The following is a 23,605-nucleotide window of genomic DNA, read 5'->3' as shown; positions in this document are numbered from 1 at the left end:
ATTCGAGTATTCAGTAAATCAATTGAATTCGATTATGTTATAGCTTCGAGAAACTTTAAAACTATTAAGCAATTTATCAAATTCAGCTATGCGTTGAAATTATCGTGAAATTGTCGAGTAAGAAAGAATAGTATCGTAAGATGCACTAATTATTTTTTTTAACAATATCAAAATTTTTAATGTTGGCTGGTCAGTTATATTACTTCAATTGAAAAATTAATACGATTAAATAGCCAACGTTAAAAATTTCGTTGTTGTTAAAAAAATAATTAGGGTGTCTCAAGTTACAATATGTCCCTAGGTACCCCACAGTCTCCCCTATCTATTCAAATTCAATGATTTATGCAAATTTATGTATATCAAATATCGTATATTTTAATATAGGAGTATTCACACAGTTAATTATTATGATAAAAAGGTGTAATTTCGAAGAGATGAGGTATGATAGGAATTTGATAGTCATCAAGGATATAAATCCTTATGTATATGCATTTGTTGGCGACATATTGAAGCGTGAGAAATGACGGTCTATAAATTTTACTTGGTGAGTAGGTCGCTCGAGTAGTGTTAGTCAGATCACGATGTAGATTATGTGATTAACTCTAATCTTGAAATAATATACAAGCAGCAGTGTGTAAGAGATTCTGTCGGTATACATTATCTTTATCGAAACGAGGAAGGCGAACGTATCCGTTGGTTAACAGTTAAATACTTTCGTAGTAAACAAATGAAGATCCTCAAAACCCTCGGAAGGATTCTCGCATGTTTTATTTAACTTCGAAAATCCAAAAAAGCAAAAGATAAAAGATGATATAAACAAACATTTTAATTTACATAATTTATGTCGTCACGTTGGGAGTATTTATTTTTCGGAAATTAATACTTGAGTGGATTAACCGTAATCTTCAAATTGTTTAGGAATCATTTGTTTATCTATCAAGAAAGCATCTGCGGCAGCAATTTGACATATTTGCCTTTTCTTCGAGTAGCAAACAAATTGTTTTATCGAACAAATTGTTTTAAATATATTCGAAATCATTCCGATAAGATCCATTCATAGGAAAATGCTTTTAAATACATACTTTGTGGATCATCTAAGTAACCGTTCTGTCTGCAGTTTCAAGATTAAGGACTGAAACCTACGCTAAGCATTTCTCGATCGGTTGCTGAATAAATTCAATTTTGTTGAGCTGTGCATAACTTTGGAAATAAATTTCAAAAGACACTAGCATTTCCGCGATGCACAGCACAACATAGCACAGCTATACTTTGCCTCGTTCGAAATCGTAGCGCATTTTGCGACTTATATAATCCTGTTGTCGACACGGCTCATTCACTCTCGCATTTCGTCGGCCGGCGAATTAATCATGAATTCCGGCGGACACTCAGTAGCAACGTTCGCAAGTCACGTTCGCGTATTTATACGGTGCTCGCAAGAAAACATGTTTGGTAAAGGTGGGATTGAGATCGGCATAATTTTCAACTAAGCTTGATTTTTAAACATAAATCGCTTATGTGTGAAATGCCAAAAAAAAAGAAAAAAACATTATATACAGAAAGAATGTTGGAGCTCGTTTTAATAAGTTGTATGATTATGCGCATTATAGATTTAAATCAATTTCAAAATATACTTTACACGCGCCTTACTTTATAATCGTTATGATTAAATACACAGATCATTTCTGCATACCACCATCTACACTAATCTATAATACAACATCGAGATACGAACCTATCCGAGGGGGTAACCACTTAATGTAATCGTGGGACAGAATCCTCGAAATCATTATAAAATTTATATAAAATCTCTATGTACTATAATCCGATAATTATATATACAACCACGAGAAATCATTGTATAATATTAAATAAAATCGTATATTTTACCAAATTACTTCATAATAGTGAAAAAAATTATTTGTAATCAGATGAAATTATGTAATCTGTGGGACAATATTTCAGCTAGTGGTTACCCCTTTAAACCTATCTAAATTACGACGGTTTCAATTTCCGCTACCAAAGCGATAAATAATAATAATGATTGTATAAACATACACGAAGCAGCTGTAGCGAACGCGTGACGAATATCCGCACGCATGATCGCGACAATGTCCGCGAGATTGATTTATACGACGCAAAATCGCGATATTCGTCAATATCAATTTTCCGCGGTGGCATAGCGATTTTCATCACGTTCCCCCATCGTAGATACCTTCCTACGAATTTATAGTCGAGCTATAAATACATAGTGCTCCCGAGAGGAATCTGCCGGTCTTTGGAAACACGGTATTTGCACTCGATTTTTAATATAGGAAAAGTTATGTCAATATAATTGCTTGAATTCAGGATAGAAATCATTAAGTAGTTATTTATCATTTAGTTATTATTATATAATAAAGCTTTTTTTCTAATGAATTGGTATTAACATTTTGACTGCGATATCTGAACATGTGAATTTTTATAATTTTTATAACATAAATAAAATATAATATACATTTTATTTATTTTTTGTATAATTTATTTTTTTATGTAATTGTATATATAAACAGTTGAGCAAAATTGTTTCTCGACTTCAGACTTCCCAGAGCTCGTACCGAAATCAACTTGGCAGTCAAAGTGTTAACAAGAAGGTATCACTGGAGAAAGCATTTGACACAACAACTGTTTGGCGCACGTTCGTCAACACTTTCAACGATTTCCTCAATTACATACGCTGCGTGTTTGTAACTCGCAAACATGCAAATTAATACTAGACAGCGCACGTCCGCTAAAATATCATACGCGCTGACAAGTATATCTTCCGTTGCCAGAAAAATTTCACGTACGTATTCGTGCGCGTGCACACCGCGTCGTAATAAACTGAACTAACCAAGTTGTCTACCAAAATATTATAACTTTGCTTGAAATGGTGCGAGTGAAAACTCGACCGAACTTTTCTCATTTCTCATATCCTTTCATCCCGTTGCTTTTATTATCAATTACAGAAACAATCATTTTTCATTTCAAACTATTTAATTATTTCAAGATGTGGAAGATCAATTCGTTATGTGTGGAAGATCACTTTGTAATAAAATTAATCAAAACCCCTACATAATATTTAAAAGATGCACGTAATTTAATAGCACAATATGTAATCGTATTAAAAATCATTGATAGATAAGAATGTTAAAGTTTCCTGAATTAAAAACTATTCTGATTTAAACGAATATTTTTCAACTATACAGGGTATAGTTCACCTTTTCGCAAGTAAAGATGATTAATTAAAAAATTTTAACTCACGCGCATACTTGAGACCTCCGCCATTGAAAAAATATCGCACAAGAGAGAGAGAAATTTCTTTTATTTCGTATACGAACACGTGTGCACCGCTCACACTTAGCGATATCGAAGTAAAGTGACACATGCGTCTTCGTGATACGTAGTAGGCTTTACGACACTAAATCAGTCCGAGTTACGCGCCGACTAATTGTGAACCACGTCCCTCCTCTTTGCTCCTGTGGAAACCAAATATAACTAAACGGAGCGAAACTAAACGACCGAGCCGATTAACTTCTCAGCCTGTCCCGCGTGGCTTTGCATGTACACACGAACACGCGGATGCATAAAGAGTACACATCGACGATGAAGTGTGGAAAGGAGAAGCGGAGAATCTGTTTTTCTCTTTTTATTGCGTCTACTTCGTCGGTAGATAAATAGTCGTTGATTGAGGGGCGATTCGCCGCAGCGGAACATAACTTTTATTTGGGTGGGCGAAGTAACACGATTATTAATTGACCCATTCATGCAACATATGTATTGCTATTATGAGGAATTACAATGTAACATTCCTAAAATATCTATGTTTGAAAATTAAATAGTTCTCTCTCTCTCAGAGAGAAAGTAAAAATAATTTTCCATCCTCATTTGGAGTGAAAGGCAATCAATTTTTTTACTAGATTATTTTACTGGATTATATTTACCAGATATTAGATTTTATGATAGTTATTATAATAAAAATAAAAATGTTTTTAATGCAATAGTATTATAATTGTTCAATCATTACTTAACTATTTGTCTTAATTAAATCTGAAATAGCAGTACATCATTCATTATGTCGCGATATCGTGCAAGAATGATTTAGCGAAACGCGGAAAGGAACCCTCCAATTAATGTGCGCGGCTGCAGCCGAGAATAAATAAGGATTACTATGCGCCTAGACGACGTTGCAAGAGGGTGTGATGTATTTTGCAGTCTGGGCGCAGGGTGACTTCGGGGACGAAACCAATGGGGGCCTCGCGAGGCTCGACGCGGGTCATGGCGCTCACACCCCCGGTGGTAGCAATCCTAGTACACCGGGAGCGACCCCCACGACACCCTCCGGTGGATATTCCACCGGACAGCCGAGGAACCGTACGAACGCAACTCACAGGCAAGATATTCGAAAAGGTACGTTTCAACTATGTACAAATAATTATACAATTTTGTGTAATTTAATTTTTCTTCAATTAATGTGTGTCAAAATTCCAAGGAGTGGAAAATCATAATTTAATTCTATTGTATCAAAGCATAACAAATTCGATATTGTTTGTATCGGTTAACATTAACAGATGTTACTATCTTATTATTTTATCGGTCATTATTAAATCGTGTTTAATAATGTTTAACATGTTTTTTTATGAACAATATAAAATATGCGATATCTCATATATCCACAAGCACACGTATTTCAAAGTTCGACATTAGATTCAGTAGGAAAGACGTATTTGCACGAATCAAAATTTAGTTCAGAGAAAGAGAAGAGAGGCCATTCGGACACCGTTCTCTATCGCGTTTACACGGAGTTCTGAAACGAATGCACGGAATGGTGGATGGCGACAAATGGGGGAGGGGGGGGGGTGGGAGAGCGGAAAAGGTCGCTTACGTTTGTTTGCACGTTTGTTCGGCACTTAGCTGGAACACTCTCACCTGCGCTCCAAATCCCCGCAAATTGAAATATCTGCCGGAGTCTTATGTTCCCGGTTAACAACAAACCTCCTCGCGGATCTCACTTCGTCCATTCTAATACCGGTAGAAGCGTCAGTTTCCGCGTGTGCTTCTCGCTAGAGTCCATCTTTCGTAACAAAATGCGGAACTCGCGTAAACATGAGCGAATTTTACTTCGTTCAATAAATCAAAGATACATATATAAAACGATATTTTTAAAGGCTGTCTGAGATCTAACGAAAACTTTATTAAATTAGGCCAATAAATATTTTGCTCGTGTAAACGTAGGCGAATTTTATCCCGTTCAATAAATCAAATATATATATATATATAAAGTATTTCTAAAAGCACACGACTGTCCGAAATGTAACGAAAACTTCATTAAATTAGACCAATGAATATTTTGCAAAGATTTACCTACTTACATCTATGTGAAAGAACGATTTCAAATTTTATCAATTTAATAAATGTGATAATACATGTAAAAATAACTGAAAGTAATTAATACAACTATATATAATATCTCATAATTTTTATATTCTGGAGATTAATTACATTTAAAAAATCCCGATACAAAAATATCACACAAAATTATAATAGTTTTAATCAATTAAATTTTTGGCATCGCGTAGGATTCACGCTCGAACTTCTAGAATTAAATTGATTTGTTTCAACTTGCTTATTTTAAAACAGTGATTTTAGAAAATGTTATATTTAACTATCATATTTTTTTTAAACATAACTTGAAACATACATTTACACACATTTACGTTATATACTTGGGTCTCTTTTTGCATATCTGATACAATATTCACATAGCTCCATTACCTTAAATTAAAATGCAATACTATTTATCACTATGCAAAATACAGCAACAGAGTTGTGACTGCATCGTATAACATACAATACCCACTTGCAAGTTAATTACGATCGCGCGACACTTTGCACGGCATTCCTGACATTAATCACGTAATGCGCATTACGCGCCGCTATGCTGCAAAGTTGCAACGGAAGGATAATACGAAAAAAATATTATGACGTAAAGCTACAATCCGTTCAACACTAGCGCTGTCTTGTAAAAGTGCAACGAATGAATTTTCAATGACAGAGGATTTTAACAAATGAACAATGCACAAACGATGACTGCTACGCACAGTTGGTTAAATTATATAAATTTATATCGAAAATATTATTTAAGCACTAAGATTCAGGTTTCGTTACTAAATTGTGTATTCACGTTTGCGGTCTTAAGACACTTTGTTCAAATTATCAAAATATGAGATTAATTACGATTCACTAATACATTGGCGTATGTTAAATTAGCACCCCAATATTGAAATTCCATAGTTCTGATTAGAGTTCCCGTTTCCTTTTGTCCAGACGAAGAGTTCTCTATAATTTATAACAAGAGTTCCGCTTAATAACTATTTTCAAATAATTTTTAAAAAATGGGGTGCTAACTTCTTATCAAAATTCGAGATCGAATAGTTCTGAGCGGCTCAATAGCTTTATTTAGTGAATATCTAGAGTTCCTGATATATAAAAAAAAATTTTGAAAAATCCCAAAAAATTAAAAATTTTTGAAAAATCAATTTTTAGATACAATAGTTCTGATTACAGTTCCTGCTTCCTTTTAACAAGACGAAGAGTTCTCTGTATTTTTTAATGCGAGATTCACTTAATAACAATTTTTTAATAATTTTTAAAAAATGGGGTGCTAACTTCTCAGCGAAATTCGAGATCGAATAGTTCTGAGCGGCTCAATAGCTTTAGTGAATACCTAGAGTTCCTGACACATAAAAAACAATTTTGACAAACAAGAAAATTAAAAAAACAAAAAAAACAATTTTTGATCACTTCTTTAATTTCGCGTATCTTGAATATCGTTGGCTCAATCGCTTTGTCACCTGATACTTTTCGATAGAACTCACCGAGAACTCCCCAAAACGATAATCAGAACTCCTGGAACTCTTAAAAAATTTTTCGACGTGGGACTTAGAAAATTTTCGACTACCTAAAAAATTTTTTGAAATAAATGTACGCTCAATATTTTAAATTTCTCGTATTTTAAGTTAAATATTAATAAATGATCGCAAAAAATTAAATCAAATCATTAATATTGATCGCAATATTAATAAATGATCGTGCAATCTATTCGCGTATTATTCCGTTAATTTCAATAAAAAAATAAGCAAATTATACATGTATTTAAATTAGTGAAAAATTCAGAACATGACACGAGATATATTCAAATATAAATGTTATTAAATAAATAATTATTGCAATGAAATAATGATTTATGATTTTTATCTTTATACTTTGATATTTGCTTTGAAAAAATAAATTACATGAGATACGCATTTTGATAAATAAGTTGCTTTATGTTAATGAGTTCTTAATCACGGAATTTAATTAAATCAAAAATTACAATTTTAATAAACTAAAGATATCGCAAAAAATGTAGTAATTTTCCTTACACGGTTCATTAAAATCACAGTTTTATTCTTCAAGAAATAAAAAATGTGATAAAATATGAAATAGTAAATTAATTTCCATTTTTTATTAAAACGAAGATAAAAAAATTTTTCTCTTCAAATTGTAATTTTAGATAGCTCTATAAAAATGATGTTGCCAGCTTAAATCTTAAATTAGCAACGCCACTGTTTTCTTGGAAATGACACATAATATAGAATTGTTTTTGGCAGTATAAAATAGTACAAATTCAATCGTATTGATTTCTAATATTATTTTTCTTCTTTTCTTTTATTTAAATTGGTCCTGCCAGCTTAATGTTAAGCTAGCACCGCCACGATTTTTTTTTTAAATAGCACACGGTATAAAATTATCATTAATGGTAAAATTTAGTACAAAATTAATGCTAAAAATTCCGATAAATCCAATTTGATTCTGCTGATTTGAATCTGTTTAATGTCTAAAATAGCTTTATAGAGCTATTTTAGATTAAATTTAATAACTTTTTTGTTAATTAATTACATAATTTTTTTATTTAAAAAAGAATTTAATTATTTATAATAATGAAAATATTATTAATAATCAACATATCAATATTGCTATTATATATATATATATATATAGTATCAATAGAAAAAATCGAAAGACAAAATCAGCTGAGTAGTAAAAATCAATAGATATCACCTGAGCTGTGAAAATCAATAATGTAGATAACAGATCGATATGTACGTTTATAAACACACATGAGTCTGAGTGCGCGAATTTTACGCGAAATAAATTACGAAAAATCACTAATGATTCATAATTTAAAAATTATTTTTATTCTGATCTTTGTTAATATTTTTACTCTAATAAATCTCCAGATTACACTATTAAAATTTATACGATATTTAGTTTTAGAATTTTGTATCATTTCTAGATGTAGGTATATCATTTAATTATCTAAAATCCAAGATTATATTGCCAATATTTTCTTTGATATTATTTTGATATTATTTTTCGCGGAAGTCTTGGAATATTTAATTCAGTCTGTTTGATAAGAACATGTCCGATGCACAATCTGAAAATTATTCATTATAATGAATTAAAAAAAATATACACATACTACTTGATAAGAATCGTGATGCTTTATTATTAATTTATCCAGTCACCTCTATTATCAATAATTGTCTGACATCTCCGAGGCATTCTCATTAATTTTATGATACATATTCTTGAGATAAAGATCTCCAGATCAATTTCGAATTTATCGAACTAGATGTTTAATCATTCAAATCTTCTTTTCACTAAATTTAAGCTTCAATGCCCAAACGTTTCTAACAGGATTTACGTTCGGTGACTGTGACTGCCAATCCAGAACGTGAACGTCATTTTCTTATTTCCACGCAGTATAAAGGTATCTTTAATGTTTCCTGTTATTATTCTCTTGTAATAATCAAAATATTAGTTTTTCTTTCTAATCAACTTTTTGACAGATATTAATAAAGCCATCTCATATATTTTTATAAATTTAGCGGCATTCAAATTATCTGTAAAGATATATTCAAAGTGCCAAATCTGTGCTTTGAGAAGTAAACGTGCATCTTTATCGTCTATTAAACGATGAATGAGTCCATGGTGTATATAAAGTGAAGCATTCCTGTGGATGCAGAGTAGGAGAATGAATTTGGGCACAATTTTGATTGGCTGTTCCAGAATGCTAGTGCTATGATATGCAGAAAAGTGCCCAAATGCACTTTCCTGCGTATCATATTTGATTGGTTGCTTCCTTTCGGATGTGCATAGAGAAACACGGTTCGAATCACGATGCATATGCGGTACTCTTGGCGAAATATGTCTTTCTGTCACTAAGATTGAACGATATAACTGAAGCCTTCTTTATAAAGCATTTTAGGAGAAAACTCCTTCTATTTGTTCCTGGAATTTTGCTATCTAACGGTTTCCAGGTAAAAGTTTCGCTGGACACGTTCTTATCAAACAAACTAATGAATCCTACATTTGAGACGCTATTGATGGTCTTGTCGAAGATATGATACCTTAACACTTTTCAGGTGTACGAACACCACCAGAAGTGAAACACGAATTGGGTGCTGCTGGTGGCGTTGTTTCTCCTGGGGTAGTTGGAGTCAACGATACCGACGATAAGGATGGGAAAAAGAACAAAAGGCAAAGGCGACAAAGGACACATTTTACGCAACATCAGCTTCAGAATCTGGAGATGACGTTTCTGAGAAACCGGTATCCAGATATGTCAACCAGAGAAGAGATAGCTTGCTGTACGAATCTTACGGAAGCTCGTGTCAGGGTAAGAGAATTTACGACATCACGATTTACATTGAAGAGTTAAATTTTATCGCACGCGTTAGAATCGTCATAAATATCTTATTATTTAAGATACGTTTGTATATAAAAAAAAGACGATTCGTGTAATGGCTAAACGGAAACTTTTCCTTAAAATTTTTAGATGTATTTAATAACTCGGTTTAATAATTTAAATTAATTAATAAATAATAAAAATAAAATGATATAATTTATAAACTGACAAAAGCTAATAGAGACACTTCAGATTTGATTTCGTTCTATACGTGTATAATCGATTCTAATTCGACTTTCAAGTGTCTACATTGTGAAACATTAACGACTCGAGCATTGTTTTCTTAAAATCATCTCGGAAAAGCGAAAAATATAACAGTAACATTGAAACGACGTCCAAAAATTTGAGCTCGTTATAAATGAAGCAGTAACAGACGCTCACAATGGGTGTATTGAAGCATCAAAGTATCGATTACAAAAGCAACAATCTGCTGACCACGGATGATATCTTATGCATCAGTGAAGTGTACGAACGGTTTCTACAAGATATGTAGAAACGACGAAAATGATGAGATATTTTACATGTTATAAAACTTTAAGTAAAGCTTCCATATAAAACGTTTTAACAGTTTCTATATACTTACTGTATATAAATCTACATTAATTGGAAAATATAATCAAATTAGAGACAAATATAAATATGAACTTAAAATTATATTATAGCTGAAAATTATACTGAAGAAAAATCATGCCTACACACAATAAAATTTATCTATATATAACTAAGCTAGAAATTCGAAACTCTACAAATCTGTAGTTAGAATTTCATATATAATCGCGTTTTTATTGATTCCAAACGATCACGTATTATCATAATGACTCCAAACACAACAAGCGATAATATACTTTACGATTTGAGATTGTAAAGGAAAAGTGCTTTTCGTTGCAAAGTGACGTCGAAGAAACTAGACCGTTAGAGAAAGTTCGCAAATCCGTAAGCGCTGTATAAATTACTATAAATTCTCTTGCCATGGCGTCTCCGCGACTTGATTCGCGGACAAACGACGGATCGCGCGCGGTCCAAGTCCGAGTGACTTCGAAACGGATCAAGCGAGTGGGCAGACATGCTCTTCGAAATCCCGACGGCCTGCTTGCGTTTCATCGAGACGTTCCAGCGAGTGGTCGGCATCGCGAGACGGCAAAAGCGCGGAAGAAGTGTGTGTGAACAAGGCATGGCAGAGAAGGGGGAGGACACAGGGATAGAAGAGAGTGGGCAGATAGGAGGTCACATGGGGAAAGAGGTGAGAGTGCCGCGCGCAGGCCGCAGGGGAGGCTTTGCGCCAGTAAGCCCTGGTGGATTTATAGAACCACACATAGCGTGGTACGGTGTTCCCGCCACGGTGCTATACGCCATGTACCAAAACGCTGCAGATCCCCGGCCGTCGCTCGTTCGCAAACTGTAACACCATTATGGAGGCATACTTCATTTTAAATCTGCCTTGGCGCGCGCGCTTACTTCAAGTGCAAAAGACATTCCTTCCACATGACCCTCATTAGCTCCAAGTTTAATTCATACTGTTTGTCGTAATGGAAAATAATAGAACTGTACTTCAGAAGAAGTCCGCGCGTATTCAAGTTTTATTATGAAAACTTTTGTTCGGTAAAGGAGAGGCTATCATAAAGTCCTAGCGAATTATTTACGAATAAAAGATATCTTAAAGTTTTGAATTCAAGTAGTATAGTACAAATTTGGTTTCCAGTATAATGTGACTACTGCACGCTATCTTTAGGACTCATTTTCTCAGCGTAACGTCGCTAGAAATTCCTGGTACCGGATAAAAGATTCGCGAAAACGTCATATTGAAGAGAAGAACGAAGAGAAAGGCACTGAAGAGTCGACGAGAGGAACAGGACGAGAGGCAGAATGGAGAGAGAGAGTGTGTGTGTGTGTGTGTGTGTGTGTGTGTGTGTGTGAGAGAGAGAAAGAGAAACAGCGAGAAAGAGAGGTCGAGCGCGAAGCCGGGTACAGTTATCTGCAAAGAGGCAGGCGTATGTTTCGGTCGGTGGCAGCAGAGCGCGGCTGTCCGAGATAATCCGCCGGTGATTAAGACCATAAATCCATCGGCGGATTAGTATGGTTGCACCGCACACCTCGCGGCGGCGCTCTGGCTGGTGCACGAGAGTTGCTCTGTGCTCCAGCCTCCAGTGGCAGTGCGCTGCTCTATCTTTCTTTCTCTATTCTCTATAGGGCCTCTCCTTCTCGCTCGCTCTCTTTCTCTTCTCTATCCAATTCCCGCTCCCTCTCTCTCTTCCTCTGCCGCGCAATCATCTACCCTCCTGGACCCCTGATTGCGGCGCAACCGACACACATCCAGTGTCTGTATATCTCAGCCTGATTCGAAGGGCGAAGGGGTTGCGCGAACGAGAGGGATCGAGAGAGAGAGAGGCGAGGAAGGGAGAGAGGGAGGGAGAGAGAGAGAGAGAGAGAGAGAATGAGAGCGGGAGAGAGGAGCCGAGCTTACACACCATGGGAATGGGAAATGGGACGCCGCGGAATATAGGTGGACACTAACCGGTATGAGAGTGAGGATTACCGAGTGTCATCCGTATTCGGCCGGGTTAGCGGCTGTCAGCGGCCAATGCTATCGCTATATATCAATTATTACCTTTAGCCTCGCCGCACAACGCTCGGCTGCATTCCGGTACACACACTCCGCTACACCGCGATGCATCGCCCGCCCACCCGCCGTATCTCATTCGCATCACGCGGTCCGATTTGCATCGCGACGCATCGTATGCAAACGCGTATGCGACGCACGACCGCGCCTCTCGCATCTCTGGTTCGACCCGCGCTTCCACGGTTACGCGGGTTTAACGTTGAATCCGTGGCAGCTGCTGGCTGCCTGGCCTGGTCGTTCTGATGGCATCGCCAGCTCGTAAGTTCTAGTGAACGCGAAAAGTACTGCGTATAGCGGTTGTCTTGGGCTTTCGGAGCGAAGTAACGATTAACGGAGAAAAATAGATAGTGGTACTGCGTTCGTACAGTGTTCGTATTATTGCGGCAATAGCGTTGGGAAAATAAATAAATGTAAAAAAAAAGAAGTGTAAAGGTGACCCTGCACGATCAATAATACCGATCAGTAATATTGAATCGGTAATACTGACAGTACGCGCATTAATATTTTTAGTATTTTTACAAACTTATACGATCAGTATTATTGATAATATATTTCACTTTAGTTTTACATACATTATCTATTGCACTGTGACATATTGTGACAGGGATCCTAATAAATACGATACTGATGCTCGAGAATCAAAATCCAGATCACCATCATATTCTACAGTAATCCATCAATATTTAACCATATACGATCAGTAATATTATCAGTATTTGTTAATACTGACAGTATTATTGATCGTGTAGTGTCACCTTAATAGCAGTTCCGCTCGTATAACGAATTACGCTATTAATATAATAGCATTAGAATTCGTAACGAATAGAAAATGATGACATTCTTGTAATGAGCGATTTTAATAGCTTTTTTTCATGTAACAAGCGAAATAACTTAAATATAGATTAACAGATAAACTAAATCAAACACATTTAATAAAGCTGAAGAGTTCGTGATTCAAAATCTCTTATCTCGTATATAAAAAATTCAAAGTGAAAAGGTAAAATAAATCTAAATTTGTAAGATATGCAGTTATTTAATAAGAGCTCACTTTAAATATAACTGCACGTTTAAAGAAGAGAAAAAAAGTATATGCTTTGAAAGCGTCAACTACCTAAGTATTTAGTGTTTATTTAAGTGTACACATATGTTTAACATAATATACGATAAATTGACAGTTAGATTCAATTTAACGTTAAACATCGTAAGTTTTTATCCACAAAAGGCTCCCTTCGGTCCCAAGTTCGGCTTTAGCGCGGGTCGAAGCAGAGATACGATCGGCTTTACGGTAATGTCCGAGAGTGGCCGTTTTCAAGTTAATATCACGTTGAACGAGATGAAAAATGGCAAAGGGCGAGCCGCGCGTATTCCACAGGCGAATCAGGATTCGAATCGGCGGCAGTTAATCTTCTATCGGGTATTGTATTTTTGATACAGAGCGTTGCAATGCATTCCGCAATTCTGTCGCAGACGCAGAAGCTTTTCAAATTTTTCAAAAATTCAGTACTTTGAATTGAATGTAGCCAAACGTATTATATCAGGTGTGAGTTATATTAATCATAAACAAATCTCTAGAAATAGTTTTAAATATATTTTAGCAACGATCTCTCTCAGATATATATATATTGTTACGTTAATAGAGGAGATGATGGTATTATGGCTCTTATAGGTATAATGGCTCCTCTTAATATTTCCGTTATTTGATAGCAAATAATTCTAATGATTATTCATGAAATTATTTATTCAGTAGCTCGCTGCCGTACCGTTACACCATGGCGCTTATATGCCAATATACAGTAGTTAGCATTTATTATAATGCATTTTTATTTTCAAGCATTTCGAAACGTTTCTCTCTCTCTTTTTCTTTCAAAGTACGTTTTAGAATTTAATCATGAAAATTTTCTCATTCTTCTTACTTGAGCATATTATCGCTCAAATATATGCACACTTGAATGTTTTGTTCGTTACTTCACATTTTATTTGGCTATATACATTTCAAGTTATGTAAAATTAAACAATAGCGTGAAGGGTACTTTGCTAATATGATCCTATAGAGTGATTGATGACGGCTTCTTTTCCGAGGTTTTCTTTTAATAATAATTATTCGATAAATTGACTATAGCTGTATTTACTATCTTGTATATTTGCTATCTTGATTTTGTATGATATTGAACAGTCTATGTATACGCGGAAAAACTTATATGTGTATACATTTGCATATATTCCGCAATTTTTATTGTAAATATATAATTTCATAAAATACTATATAAGTATTTTAAAAACCAATTTTTTAAATCTATTTTTATAAGAAGCCACATTACCATTCCTATTTCTTTTTGATTCAATATACAGTACCGCCACAATTTTAAAAATGTAGTTTAAGTACTAAATAATTTTAAGTTTAGAATCGATTTAACTTTGACGAATGTTAGAGGTCGTAGTACCCCTTCTCTTCTATCAAAATTTTGCGAATCGGAATAATATTATAATCTTAAGTATATCAATTTTTCCTGGTAGTCTTACGTAGTCGATATTTTTATATCTCGCACGACCAGGATTAAAGTCACAGAGACTGCATAGATTTTCGGATAATGATTCGAAATCGATTAATCGTTCTTCCGGTGCCGAAGGTTTATCGCGATAAGAAATATTTTCCAACGGTCAGTGATCTTAATTCGTAGATAGAAGGTATACACAATCTGAACAGATACGTATATACGTCGTAAAATAAAATCGTTGTGCTTGGTTGTTCACGAACGTGCAGTGAAGTAAAAAGTACGAGACATAAATTCATTCAAAGGAAAACAGGATAAATGCATCAATGAATAAAAAAATATATGCGCTCTCTCTCTCTCTCTCTCTCTCTCATTCGCTCGTTTGTTCTCTTCAAAATATAACATGGATATTTTGTTTCAGAATTAATTTTTTTCACATAATAAAATTAACGATTTGAAAATTAATCCACACATAAAAAATAAGTACAAATCTAATGTAATAAAATATTATTTGCATTTTATAGAAATTTTGTAGAAAAATGAATGTGCAGGAAATGAATATAAAAATACATCTCTCTTTTGAATTATCATTTATTGATACATTTATCGTGATATTTCCTGTTGACAATTCAGTCAGTTGAATTAACGAAGGAAAGCAAAGAAAAGGGTGGAACTGTGTAATCCTAACAAGTTTCGCAATAAATTCTCACGAGCACTTTTACGCCGATACGCGGAAGAACCGTGGCCTAACGGAGTCCGATGTAGCTAAACGAATAAAAAAAAAGAAACGGAAAAAAGTGTATTTAACTGGAAACGAATCGGCGGTGAACGCGGGCAATGAGCCGTAACTATTTATAAATTACAAAGAAATGGAGAAGCCTCGAGAGGTAGTAGGACGGGGACGGCCGCGGCGGCGGCATTAAAAATCACGTGTTCCGCTTGAGCTCATAATCTCGTATAATCTTTTGCAAAGTTGTTAATACTCGCGGCTTACGGGTGTTAATTTAATATCCATACAGGTACGCCGACATTGAATATCCGAATCCCACCGGCTGTGCAGCTGTTACGGTCCACCAGCACAACGATAAAAAAATCCATAAAACTACTCACTCTGTGCGAGAGAGAGAGAAAGAGACAGAGAAAGCCCAGCTTCCCATTCTGCGTCGTGCGCGCCGGTTCGTACGCCGTTTGTATCGTTCAGCGCCGCCCTCCGCGATGCTTTAACACGAACGATTTCTCGTTTCCATCGGCTGTATCCTTCCGATTTGCGTGGATGCTGCAAAGCACAATAAAATACAAGACTAAACCATAAGTAGTTCAAATAGAAAAACTTTGAGCATAAATTCCTACGTAATTTCTCGATTTTTAGTTCTCAACTAAAAGTGTTTTTCGGACCTGTAATTGTTAGGATTACTTCGTTTGTGCTCGCATAATTACTGTATTGTAGTATCTGTTAATATTTCTCAACTTGATTTGAACATCCTCTTTAAAACAATAATAATCTCTCTCTTTTAGAATAAATTTAAAATTAAGCCACTCTTTTTCAAAACTGGCTCAATTTTTTAAGTAAGATTCCATTCCAAAGAATTTAAAGAGTCTATAACATATCGATACGTTGGAACTAAAGTAATCGATATATACATAAAAGAGAAATATCAGGTATTCAAAATAAAATTTCTTTTCTCTACAGTCTGAACTGTCTGAAAGATATCGACTATTCCTATCCCAAGTTGTTGATATATGAGTAAACGTTCGTTGTGCGCGGACGTGACGAATTTTATTCGTATCCACTCCTGATGGCCGATGGTTTGCCGTGTTTGCTGCATATTCACCGACCGATCCTACTCTCGGCATACACGCGTGCGCACCGATGCAACCACGTATGCAACGTACGCAGTGTATGCAACGATACAAACGCAGCCGTGTCCCGTTTCCCCTGTGTGGGACGTGGCCATTCTCACTGATCCATCTCGACGTTATAGCGAGATTTATGGAGACGCCACTGTTGGAACCCGAGACTGAGACCGGGTGTGGAGGGCATGCGAAGAGGTAAGGAAGAAGACGAAGAGGGAGCAACGGCCAGAAGACGGAGAGAGTATTTCGCGTGCGAAAACGTGTATGGGTAACATGTAGAGCTGCAGAAAGAAAGAGAAAGAGAGATAGATACGTTCAGGACAAGAGGAAAAAAAAAAAAGAGTATCTCAAAGCTGAGATAGAAAGAGATACCGTACGGAGGAAGCGAGAAAAGAAATGAGGAGAGAGAGAGAGAGAGGAGAGGAAGGGAAGGAGAATTCATCCTGGCAGCCATGATGGTCGCGGTAAGCGCATAGCGAGTCTGCCATAAGCGAGCAGCTGCCTTCTTCGTGTACCGAAAGTATTTATTTTCTCGCGAGATGAAGCACTTAAAAATTACTGGGATTAATTGGTTCTGAGCGAATGGCAGGGCGCTCAAGAATATCGACAGAAATTAGTAGTGACGTGAACTTTTCTCTCGCCCTCAGCGAGACACGCGGCCGGCGCGGGCGAGAGAAAGCGGATGTTGTTATAAATCGCAGACGGTGTCGCGAGAGCTTTCGCAAAGAGATGTAGGAGTAGTTCAAAGTTACGAGTGGCGAACCGCTTATTCCCGACAGACAAAAGGTTTCCACCTTCGCACCACCATCAAATCCCCGCGAAGCCCCGGATATCCGGCGGTATACTTCACGGAATTTACTTTTAACGAAGTGGTGTCGCGCCGCCGCCGTCGTGTTTTCGGCGCGTAAATACCGACGTCGTCGCACCTGTTTGTTTATCGCAATAATTGCTCGTCCTTTTCGTAATGACAATTATGATTTTTCTTACGTGACACAGCACGATCAAATTAGATAATGATGAAATAAAGGCTATTTGAATAGCGACGATAATGCGGTAATGTTAATAATGAATATTCAATAACGTCGCAATTATGACATATACGATATAATATATGATGCGTGAAATTAAATTCTGGAAAGCAAAAAATAAAGAAATAATAACTTTTGAAATTGACATATTGAATGTAAAAATTTTATGATATATATACTTCTTTATTAAATGTTAAATGCGTGCCATTGATCAAGAGATAAAGCAAGATTTATTAATTCTTAATTTTTCAATGTATATTTTATCTGGATATTCTGACGCATGTGTGTGTATATAATTTATTTTGTACATTTCATACAATTATTAAGTTCTTTAGTAATGTTTAAAAATCATTATTTTATGAGGTAAAAACATCAAATTATATTGCATATGAGATTAATAATATGAAAATCCGAAAATTCTTGTAATGAAAAATTCTGCTGAACATGAAAGAGATAAGCACGGGTTAAAACTAATTCACGGTGCAATAAAAGCAGAGAGGAGAGAAATATGAGGAACATTGAGGTAACGTTTCACGAGACAAACGAAAGGCGCGTCGAATTATGGATAGGCGAAAGGAACAACGAATGAGACATAGAGAGAGATAGAGGGAGGGAGAATGAGGAAGCGAGTCTGCGGCGTAAAATCCTCGCGAAGCCCTCGGATATCCGTCGGCTCCTTCACGGAATTTATTTTTAATGAAGTGGCGCTTTCGCACGCGCGCTGGTCCTCGCAAGATTTTCGGGAAACTTACCACGAATCCTCCGTGGCCACGGCAACGCTCCACCTCGAGTTATTCTCTGTCTCTATCCCTCCGACGTGAGAAGAAGAGCGAAATAAGGGTGGAAGGAGGAAGGTTAAGGAACAGGATAGGCAAGGAATACAACGGTGAACGCAAGAGTATAGCTCCGTGCCTTTCTCTCTTTTTTGGAAAGTCCCTCTCGAGGAATACAAGACAACGCGCGTGCACGACCAGGATAGTTTCGCGAGTTTCGAGAGGTCGTAGGTGTGCGATACGTCGGGAAACGGAGTCGGAGGGATGGTGGATAATATAATGATGGCGTCGGCTGGGCGAGGAGGGGCGGGGCTACGAGGGGATCAATATTATCCTCCTCCACCTCCGTTTCCTCGTCCATGCGTCTCTCTTTCGCTTTCTCTCTCTCTCTCTCTCTCTCTCTCTCTCTCTCTCTCTCTCTCTCTCTCTCTCTCTGTCTCTCCCTGTCTCTCTACACCCACGACTAACCTTCTCTCAGACTCCCCCTCGAAGTTCCCCTCTAGCGCGACCACCATCACCATCTCCACCCTACGAGAGAGAATGTCAGGTTCTCTCCCTACCGTCTCTCACAGCCTCCTCCTTTAGCTCGTCCTTCGGTTTCTCTCTCTCTCCTTCCTCCTTCATCTTGTAAAGGACGCGAACTCGCACGAATTCACGCGAACGTTTCGCACGAAATGAACGAGATCGTTAACCTAGACGCACAAAAACGTAAAGAAAATGCATGCTACGTCGGGAGATTTAAATTTTTGGTGTTTACATGTCGCGACGGTACTTGAAAATTTCTTACATTTTGTAACAAAAAAAAAAACCCAATTTTGTGCCAATGTGAAGTGAAAGAGTATCAGACTCTTATATCTACTAATTTGTGCGTAAATGTAACCAGGTCATCGATAAGACTTGACAATACAAATTTACGCATGATTTATTCGCATATAGATTTTGCGAATAATGCAAATTGCTTTCGACTCTAATATTCGCTATTCATCATAATTTTTATTCTAAAATATACGATGTATACATAAAAAGACAACCCTTCTGAAATTACTGATCTATTTACCAAAAAATATTTTGCAAAATTTAAAAGAGGCCGACAGTAACGATTTATACAAAGTTAATATTTATTTTATATAAATATACATTATTTCGCAAACTTGTGATATTAATCGAAAACGAACAATAGATATTTTAAGTTAATTTTATCAACAAATAGCAATTTCTAACTTTGGTTCGATTTAATTATAAATTCATTGTGGGTATATTTATAAAGAGCGTTATAAATTGGTACTATAAAAGGATGGTCCAGTTCGGTAGAATATCGTCTGGAAACTGTTCCGCTTAAATAGGCCTTACTCAAGAGTAGCCGAGCCCCGGTAAGACTCGGTTGTAAGACTCTCTTGACCGAGGAACTAACGGCGCGGCGTGGCGCGCAACTTCTGAGCGCAATGGAACAAATCGCGGTTACCCGGAGAGCCCGGAGCCCGATGTTAAGTCACGGGATTACCGCGGACGGGCCGGTGCGGTATTCGAGGGTGTCTATGTAGCACGTAGACCGGTAGACGTATGTGCGGCGCGGAAGACGACCATAGGAAAGAGCGACGCCGACGATGAAATGGGACAGAACAAGAGGGGACCGTACGGGGGGTGTGATTGATGAGGCATCCCCGGTCACGGTCTCATTACATTTATATAAGCTTTCGTAGATTGAGCCGAACGCGTGCGTGAGCGAGGAAGAAAGAAACCGAATGGAGGCTTACACGGTGGCGAGGGGTCGTGATTTGATGAGATTTTATTGCTCGAATGATGTGACGCGACCATTGTTCTCAGTCGCCAGGCGAAAAACAATGGATTCGATTTATCGCATCAACTGGGCTACAATATCGATGTTTTCAACGTTACTTGATGAAAATCGATCCGATGGGCTTTACATTTTTTAATTTATTAAAAATTACACAACTACAGTAAACATGCCATTTTGTGTGAACACAGATTTTATGTATCGTAGCTTGGTGCGTCAGTATTTTGTGAATATTCGTCAAATTGGATTGGAAATAGCTATTAATGAGATTAACATAATGTACTAATTAATTGTATCATAAATTATTATCGGAATGCGCGATGTGCCCGTTGGTATATTTATGTTTCAAGCGCGATTTCTCTCACGATTCACAGATCATTTGGTCAATACAGTTGGAATCCAGTTGGAGTCAAGCAATAGTTTTCACTCGAGTTCCGAGCGTATGTATGTACGTTCGACGGATTTACGAATCAAAAGCGTTAAGATTCTCCTGGGTCATTGCAGATAGCTTCAGTCAAGATTCCGCGACGCTGTTAAACTTTATGGGCGCGGCATCTTGTGTGTACACGCTGCGCCTTTGCACGAGAGAGAGTTTATTGATTCTCGAGTCGCGGCATCTTTCGCCCGCCGTACCATTCTGTCCTATCGAATTTACTCCCTCCTGGCTTACCGTCGTCGCCCATGGTGCCGCGGCTACCGGGCCGCTTCGTAAAATCCAATGATGTTTCTCGTGCGGCTTACCGATGCGAAAAAATTTCGCACCTACACGTTTATCTCCCGTGAGGGCAGATCAAAGGTAAGTCGTTCTTTATTGACAAAAACCGATAACATCGTATAAATACTGTAATAATGATAACAGGAATATAACGATAAATATTATTTTTTGAAAGAAATCGATGTAAAGCTATGCGTGTGAATTAGTGAGCTTTTATGTTAACCCTAATCGGTATTCGCAGGTCCCAAACATTTTTTTTCAATTACATTGTGAAAAACTGTTTATGATAAATATTTTTCATAATTTTACACAGGTTAATTTTATGTTCCTCGTATATAATCTTATACTCCTCGGATTTTAACCTTCAAAATGAAAAAAATTATTCAATTATATTAACTTTAAGCAAAGATACATTAATTTAAAGTACATTAAACCCGCGAATACCAATTAGGGTTAAAATTCCAATTTTCTTTTACACATCTATCCACCGTTATTGTCTCGTTAGGATTATTCCGTTAGGTTGTACAATGAAGGTTACTAGCAAATTTGGGCTGTTACGTGAAGTTTCAGGAATAATCGTTGAGAGGAAAGGACATTATTCTTCATTAGCTAGTCTTCCGCCCCCACTTTCAATGACCCGTCGCGCCTCTTAGCGTTTCCACGGCGTGATCGTAAGGCCATCCATCTTACGGAGTAGTCCACCGACCTGCTTCACCCTCAGTACCTTTCCCCCTTTTCTTCCCATCTTGCTCCTCCTCTCTACCAGCTACTCAACTCTCTCTCTCTCTCTCTCTTCGTCGAATACTTACACCACGATCCTTCGCGTATGTCGCGTTTTCCTTCCCCTTGCCTTACAGTTACGCGAGAGCGACGTGTATCTAAGCGCAACCACCCGTATAATTGTTGGGGGCGAGCAGGGACGGGCGTCGTTAAGAAAGAGAGGCGCTGAAGAGAGTCGGAGGACGCTGGTAGGTTCGAGGTTGAAGGGCGAGCGAAGGGATAAGGAGGGTGGAAACGGCTGACGAAGTTCACCGTAGTATCGAGCGTGAGAGAAGGGCCGCCTTGAATTAACGCCGTCATATTTCAGGATGGAGAAGCTCGCCGGGGTTTTCTTGCTATTTGTCTCAAGACTCACCTACCGTCTACCACAGAGTGAAACCGCCGCTCGTTGTTCTCTTCGTTGCGTTTGTGACTAATAACCCGTGGCGTGCGAACATTCACGAAATCTGGCAAGAAACGCTTACGCATTGCTGTGCCTTCCCTCCGTTTCCTTCTCTGTGTTTATTCTCAATGTACGAGCTGTGTACGTTAAAAACAAAATCTGGGAACGGAGGGTAGCATCTGTACATCATAAAAAAAATTATCTCTTTAAAATATTGGTTATGCTAAAAATAGAAAGGAAATATCGAAAAATATATATAATCGATATCTCTCTATTAAAGAACCCCGCACTAATTATACGAAAAATTAGATCCCGATGAAATTAATCAATTTTCATATATAATGTAGCTTACAAGGAACAAAAGATGTCATAGACACAAGGTTCAATAATGGATAGTTTTTGAACTATGGTATATTAAAGGTGTAAATCAATTGTGTTCACAGAGCATCTTTAATCCGAAAATCATCCATTATTGAGCCTTGTGTCTATATCTTTTCTTCATCACACTATGTGCAAGCTACATTATGTATGAAAATTAACTCAATCATTTTACCGGGACACAAATTTCCTTATAATTGCGAGGTCCTTTCTCTCAAATAACATTCTACACATTATAATGAACAGACATATTTTTCTCGCAACGTTCTGTTTATCTGTTTGCAGGTCTGGTTCAAGAACAGGCGGGCGAAATGGCGGAAGAAAGAGCGTAACGCGATGAACGCCGCTGCGCAGGCCGCAGCGGATTTCAAGTCGGGCTTCAGTACAGCCAGTCTGAACGGCTTCATCACCCAACCGTTCCCGGATCCCGACACTCTCTACAGCTCATATAGCACGTACAACAACTGGGCGGCCAAAGTACCATCGCCGTTGAGCGGCAAGAGCTTTCCCTGGATGAACACTCTGGGCTCAGTTGTGCCTGCGGCATCGCATCATCATCATCACGCTCAGGTCAGCCCAGTGAATCCCTTTAACGCCGCAGCGACGTCGGTCGCAGGCAGCCACGTGGGTGGCATGTCAGTTTCGGTCGGTCAAGCGGCCACGTCCATGTTACCGGGCATGGGTTCTGGTCTCGGTGTCGCGAGCTCGCCGGTCGCCGCGTCCGGCGCGGCGTGTCCGTACGCGGCGCCGGCGGCACCGCATCATCCATATGGACCGCCGGTTTACACGCCTCATCATCGATCGCCCGAATCCTGTACAGTGATGACATCGAGTAGCATCGCGTCGCTACGAATGAAGGCGAAACAGCATAGCAGTGGTTATGGCGGCGGTGGTGGCGGGTCATTCGGCGCAGGCGGTACCACGGGCGGTACCACAGCCGGAAGTATAAGTCCCGTAAGTTCGAGAGCGTCTTCCGTCGGCGG

The 23,605-nt window shown here is 37.6% G+C and overlaps 1 protein-coding gene across 1 annotated transcript in view; it reads left to right on the top strand.

Annotated features, from left to right (window-relative positions):
* Positions 1 to 23,605, top strand: part of Ptx1 (pituitary homeobox homolog Ptx1) — a 37,572-nt gene that overhangs the window by 11,549 nt on the left and 2,418 nt on the right. Inside the window, exons 2-4 of the mRNA XM_018506539.1 lie at positions 4,231 to 4,425; positions 9,486 to 9,739; positions 22,908 to 23,590. Of these exons, the coding sequence (XP_018362041.1) occupies positions 4,231 to 4,425; positions 9,486 to 9,739; positions 22,908 to 23,590 (1,132 nt within the window). The remainder of the gene's footprint in view (positions 1 to 4,230; positions 4,426 to 9,485; positions 9,740 to 22,907; positions 23,591 to 23,605) is intronic.

This window comes from Trachymyrmex cornetzi, unplaced genomic scaffold (genome assembly GCF_001594075.2).
Source record: "Trachymyrmex cornetzi isolate Tcor2-1 unplaced genomic scaffold, Tcor1.1 scaffold225, whole genome shotgun sequence".
Lineage (NCBI taxonomy): Eukaryota > Metazoa > Arthropoda > Insecta > Hymenoptera > Formicidae > Trachymyrmex > Trachymyrmex cornetzi.
This window is presented reverse-complemented; position numbering and strand designations above follow the sequence as displayed.